Source organism: Sturnira hondurensis, unplaced genomic scaffold (assembly GCF_014824575.4).
Source record: "Sturnira hondurensis isolate 20B ecotype Veracruz unplaced genomic scaffold, ASM1482457v3 Scaffold0008380, whole genome shotgun sequence".
Lineage (NCBI taxonomy): Eukaryota > Metazoa > Chordata > Mammalia > Chiroptera > Phyllostomidae > Sturnira > Sturnira hondurensis.
In genome coordinates, this window is record NW_028081011.1 from 1,205,958 (window position 1) to 1,212,391 (window position 6,434).

Below are 6,434 nucleotides of genomic sequence, written 5' to 3' on the forward strand. Positions count from 1 at the left end.
CTGCGATCCTTTGGTTCGCAGGCCTGCGCTTAATCTACTGAGCTACACCAGCCAGGGCAGGAGTTTTTATTTTGATCAAGTCTAATTTACCTATTTTGGGTTTGGGTGCTTGGGCTTTGGCATCAGATCTAAGAACCCATTTCCTAACTCAAGATCATATTTTCTAGGAGTTTGTATAGCATTCGGTCTTCCGTTTAGGTCGTAGATGCATTTTGAGTCAATTTTGGTGTGTGGTAGGGGTCCAACCTCATGCTTTTTTATATGGCTATCCAGTGAGTCCCTCACACATATATGCCCTCCCTCTTTCAAAGTCTGAACCTCAGGTACACAAACACAGATTAATATTAATTCTTGTTTTTCTTATTGATTTAATATATCATCTTTAATATAATTTTAATATATCTCATCTTTAGTTTATATGTGGCCTGGTTTTATTCCATTTACTTATGAATTATTAATATGTAATGAGTGCCCCTGAATTCGCCACCCAACCTCAGGACTGGAACCTCACCAAGCATGTGCCCTTGCCTGCTCACACCCAGGGTAACCACACTCCTAAATCTGGGATTTATCACTCACTCCCTTGCTTTAAAAAAATAGCTTTGTTTAGGTAGAATTGATGCACAATTAACTGTACGTATTTAAAATGCACAATCTGATGAGTTTGGGCATAGGTATACGACCCTGCAACCATAACCAAAATCAAGGCAATGAATATATCTATTACCTACCCAAATTCCTTTACACTCTTGTAATCCCTCTCTCCGGCCTTTCCCATGCTCCCTAACTCCATCCCCAGCTGAACCCTGACCTGCCTTTTGTCACCACAGGTTAGACTGGATTTTCTAGAAATTTTTTAAATATTTTATTTATTTATCTTTAGAGGGGAAGGGAAGGAGAGAGGGAGAGAAATATTGATGTATGCTTGCCTCTCGTGCACCCCCTACTGGGAACTGGCCTGCAACCTAGGCATGTGCCCTGACTGGGAATCGAACCGCGATTGTGTGGTTCGCAGGCCCATGCTCAATTCACTGAGCTATGACAGCCAGGGCTGGATTTTCTAGAATTTTATGTAAATGAATCATATAGTACACACTATTTTTGTATACTTTTCACTCAGAATAATTACTTTGATATCTCGGCAGGTTGTTCCTTTTCATTGCAGTGTAGTGTTCCTTGTATGGAATTCCACTGTAGTGTCGTTATTGTGTGAATATACCACAGTGTGTCTATCCATTCACCTGTTGATGGGCATTTTGGTTACTTCCAGTTTCTTTTCTTCCCTTCTTTCTTTTTTTTTTTTTAGCAGAGATTTTTATTTCACTTGGGTCAACACCTAGGAGTATGATTGGTTGCTGGATTGTATGCTAAGTGTATGTTTAACTTAAAATGGGAAAACCATTTTCCATAGTGGTTGTACCATTTTACATTCCCAGGAGCAACCTGGGAGAATTCCCATCACTCTGCATCCTCACCAACACTGTGTATTGTTTGTTTTATTTTAGCCATTCGAATAGGTGTATGGCAGTGGTAAAGAGGTTTCTCAATCATCTGGGCTAATTTATTGGTGGTGGGTTATTACCAGTGTCAGGCTTTCACAAATAAAGATGCTAAGAGCATGTGTGTACAAGTCTTTGCATGGACGCATCCTTTCATTTCTCTTGACTGAGTACCTAAGCGTAAAGTGTAGGTCAGACAACAGTTGCATGTTCCACGTTTTAAAAAACTGTCAAACAGTTTTCCAAAATGGTGTAACATCCTGACCACAGGGTATCCATTCCAGTTGCTCCACATCCTTGCCAACATTTTATATGGGCAGCCTTTTTCATGTTATCCATCCTAGCAGGTGTGCAGTTCCTTTGTTTTGTTAAAGGAAGTTTGTTATGTAGACACATGCATCTAAACAATATATTTGTTGTGGCTGTTTTTGGACCTTATAGAAAGTGAAGGCTCTGACTTAAGCCATCTTGTCTCTCCGCTGAGGGGACAGCCTCCCACCACACTATGATTGTGTTCACACCAGCACAGGGCTAGGCACGCAGGAGACGTCCATCCAGGCTGAAGAAACAAGCAGACGGACACTATCCGCTGCCTCAGAGCCTGTGACAAGGCTCAGACCTTCCCTGCCAACCCGAGGACAGTTGCCTGCTGGGGGTCACCCACTGACTCTCCTGACTCTGTCTCCTGACTCTGCCCACAGTTTTCCTTCTACCCCCTTATTTGGTTTAGGGGCTCAGCATCCTGCCAAGTGCTCAGGCTCAACCCAGGAAAGGCTCTGGAATCCTCCACCTCTCTCACCCTTAAACCTTCCATCTGTCTCCAAATCCTCTTCATGCAATTCCGCCTGACATTCACAGCATCTTATCTTAGTTCAGGTCTTGTTCTAGGCCTGGATCCAGAGTTGAATGAGACCCAAACCCTTTGGAGAAGCAATAAAGAAGTCACAGCAACAATCTGTCCCTTCACTCCACAAGTCCTCCATCCCCCTCCCTTGTGGGCCTCACCCAGCTCAGGCGGCCCGGCCACTCTCAGGCTTAGGCACCCACCGCTGGGGACCCAGGCTCTCCTCCGCAGTGCTTCTTCCTTGATGCAGCCCCATAAACCCCAGGTGGTCGGTCCTGCCTTGGCCTGACACTCTTCCATGGGCCCTTGTCCTTCCTGGATGGCGTCTCCACTTCTTTGTTTGACACCTGTGTTCTTACCTAATTCTCTCCCTTGTTTTCTTTTCCCTGATCTGATACTCGGTGTATAGTTCCCCCTGCAGTCAAGCCATACTCCTGACTATTCCCCAATTTTCTGCAGCATTTCCACACCTCCCCTGCTTTTGCCCAAGACGTTCCTCCACATAGAAAGCCCTTCCTCCCAGTGCCTTGTCCTGAAGCTCTTGGAGAACTGACCCATCCTTCTTGGCCTTGCACACAGCTCCTCCTCCACAGGCCGAATCAGTCTTCCCTCTTGGCACACTCTGTCGCAGCCCTGATCCCAGCCTGACCTGTACCAGAGTCATTAAAGACTCACCTGTCCCCCGCTGTTAGACTAGAAGTCCCCTGAGAGCAGTCCCAGCCCCTAGCACAGGATCTGTTACACAGCTGGTGCGGGGCCAGGACACCCGGGCTCCAGTCCCAGCTCTGCCATCTGCCACCTGTGTGAACCTCAGAAAAATTACCCAACCTCTCTGTGCTTCTGCTTCTTCATCTGTAAAATGGGAGAAAACACCCATCCCACCTGGTCATCAAAGGGATTTGGTGAATTAACACATAAAGGGTTCAGGAGGTGTAGGTGGAGCCCTGGCAAGCAGCCAAGGCCTGGCAGACTTTAGCTAGAAGGGGAAGTGATCTGCTGAGTGGATGAGACCCTGCCCTCACTCTAGAGCATCTCCACGTGAAGGGGCAGATATGTTCTACTGATCTTCAGGGGACTTTAAAAAATTTTTTTTTTACTTTTTGGATTTTTAATGACTAATACAAAAAAAGATCTAAAACTGCAGCCTCTGGAAGAACCATTTGTTCTTACCAGTCTTATACTTCTCTTCAAACTTGCCCTTGGCCTCCCATTGGGCCTTGTGGTTCAGAGCAGGGTCTCTGAAGATGTCCTTGTTGACGTGAGTTTTGTCCAAGGGGATAGCCACAGAGTACCCTGTGGGCATGAGGTGACTGTAGTTATAAACTTTCACAGACTTGATCTTAGACCTCTTGGCAATTTTCTTCTTGCCCACGGCAGCCGTCACTTTGCAGGAACAGCCGTCAATTCCAGCCACCAGAGCCTGGCTGTAGGGGCCGTCTGACGTGCCATCGTCAATGTGCTTCACCACGAGCACTCCGCGTCCGGAGTAGCGTCCAGCCAGGACCGACACCACCTTCCCAGGTTTCATAAACTTGCCCATTTCGACAGCAGCCACTGGGGCCTAGAGCAGAAAGCAGCACTTTCTTAAATGAAGGAAAACCATGCCTCCCCAGCTTCCCTGGAGGAAGGGGGAGCCATCCACCAGGGGCCATCTAGACCTTCTCTCTCTGCATCAAAGTAACCATGGACATCTTCCCCCTGTAGGAAGCCTTCTAGGACTGGATTTCCTCAAGGAACTTCTCCTTCCCTTGGCCTTTCTCTGCCATGAAGGTCCTATGACCACAGCCATCCCCTGCTCCCCATCTTGACCTTGCTCTCTCTTTATTCTGCAAGGGATTCAGATACCTTCAGACCTCTCTTGGCCAGCTTAAGGTTTTTCACAGCTGGAGCTCAGAGGGGCCTGGGAGAGAGAACATCTTGTCCAAACGTCCCTTGCTCCCCTGTTCTACATACGGATATGGTAAATCCAGGATGCTCAGTTAAATTTGAAATTTAGATAACACTATGAATAATCTTTTAGTATAAATATGCCCCAAATATTACATGAGGTTTAATTATACATAACATTTTTGTTGTTTTCCAAAATTCAAATTTAACTGAGCATTCTGGATTTTTATTTGCTAAATCTGGCAACACTAGGTGTAGGGAGAGTAAGGCCATGGGAGATGGAGCGAGTACCTTGCACAGTTGCAGAGCCATTTAATGGCAGGACCAGAGTGATAACCCAGGCCTTACGCAACACACAAACATGCAGGCGCACGCGTGCACATGTGCCTCTGATTCTATTCTCTGGCTCCTGGTTCTGACTGTGAGTAGGACTGAGGCCCGACCATGACAGAAAGGGAGCTCACAGGGGAAGGGGGAATGGTGAGCAAGGAAAGGCCAGGCTGACCCACCAGAAACACCCACCACGTGCAAGCAGTTTGGAAGGGGTGAGGAGTGTCCTCATTTGCTCTCCTTCTCAGGATGCCCACCTACCCCAGGGCGGCATGAGTTTAGACTAGGGCAGCAACAGGATCCTGAACAACTCAAGGCCACTTCTGAGCCCAGTCCTCCACCCCTTCCCCACTGCACTCCACTTCCTGCCGTCTGCAGGGGACTCTGCCTGTCCTGCCGTCCTTAGCAAGGATCCCTCAAACTCTGAAGCCCACCTTCAGCAGCAGAAAGAAAGAAGGAGGCTCATGTAACCAGGAAGAAGCTGTTCATTACCTGGAACATCAACCAACAAGCCCTTCTTCCTTCTATTCACCCCTGAGTGCCTGCTCCTGGCCCAGCTCCGCCTGGGCCCTACTCCTTCTGCCCTACAGAGCCCCTTGGAGCTGGCAGGTGAACCAGTTCCCTGAATCCCCCCTGTCCAGGTAAAGCCCACTTAGCAGGGCCTCCAGGGACCTGTACATGTCCTTGCTGGACTCTGAGAATCAGAGGCTTGTCCACTGTTGGCCTGGCCCAAGCTTTCTCTGGGCTGCTACCTTGAGGGTGTGTAGTGTACTGGTTTACGGAACGTAAGAGTAGGAGGAATGTGAGGAGCCAGAACCAAGATTACGTGAGAGGAGGCCAGTGGATTCCCAGAGGCAGCAAAGGGTGAAAGAGGGGAGGTCAGGAAACGGGTGGGGTTCAGGGAGAGAGACAGAGGCTCAAGGATGAGAGTCCAGGATGGGGGGGTGGGTGCTGAGAGAGAGGGAGGAAGTTTAGGAGGAGGGAGAGACTTAGGGGAGAGATAGGAGGTCAGAAAGAGGGGTTCCAGGAGGGAATGGGAGCTCAGGGAAGGTAGAGGCTGTGTGTGTGTGGGGGGGAGGGGGAGTGTGAGAAGGAGGTAGCTGCTCAGGGAATGGGAAATCAGGAAGAGAGAGGGAGCGCTTAGCAGCAGGAGGGGGCTCAGAAGAGATCACAAGATGTAGCTGGTGCTCAGGAAATGAATGGGGTTCCATTAGCTGGCTAGGAGCTCAATAGGGAGGGCACTTGGGGACTAAAATGAGGTTCGAAGAGGGGCTGGGAAGTAACCGAGATTGTTACCACCTCTGTCTCTGCCCACTTGGGCCCGGCCCCACACCTGTGGCTCTTCCCTTCTCAAACCCAGCCCACAGTTTGGGAGCCCAGCACCAAGTTCCTGGTGAGAGGAGGGGGTGAGAGGTGAGCAGGCACGAGCAAATCCCGGGCAGGGATTGGCAGGCACCTGGGCGCATGGTCCAGGCCATGGCTGCCCCACAAGCTGCCAGCAGGGTGAGCAGCTGCTACCCACGTGCTAAGGAGAGAAGGAAGCACCAGATCAAAGGGCAAAGGACAACCCGAGTGGGCATTAGGTGGGCGGGACAGGCAGTGCCTGCATCCACACCCACTGCCAAAAGCCGGGCTGCAGTGCAGTGCAGCACACAGAGCTCTCTGCCACAGGCGCAGAAAAGACACCGGAGAGCAGCTTCTGCCCTGAGCATCCCTAGGAACCAAGGGGACTCCACGGCCCTGGATTGGACCCACCCACCTGCAAATTGCTCAGAATCCAGGTGAGAGGAATGGAAGGGATCAGGTGGGTGCAGGTGCCTAGCCAGAGGGACGCAGCGCTTCCCGTCGGTTGGATCTCAGTCTCTCCACCCTAC

The 6,434-nt window shown here is 49.6% G+C and overlaps 1 protein-coding gene across 1 annotated transcript; it reads right to left on the minus strand.

The window, feature by feature from the left end:
* Nucleotides 1–3,448: 3,448 nt before the first annotated feature.
* LOC118992802 (60S ribosomal protein L27-like) lies at nt 3,449–3,917 on the minus strand. Its single transcript, XM_037054776.1, has one exon. It carries the CDS (start codon nt 3,881–3,883, stop codon nt 3,476–3,478), a length of 408 nt encoding a protein of 135 aa, XP_036910671.1. The 5' UTR covers nt 3,884–3,917; the 3' UTR covers nt 3,449–3,475.
* Nucleotides 3,918–6,434: the final 2,517 nt, after the last annotated feature.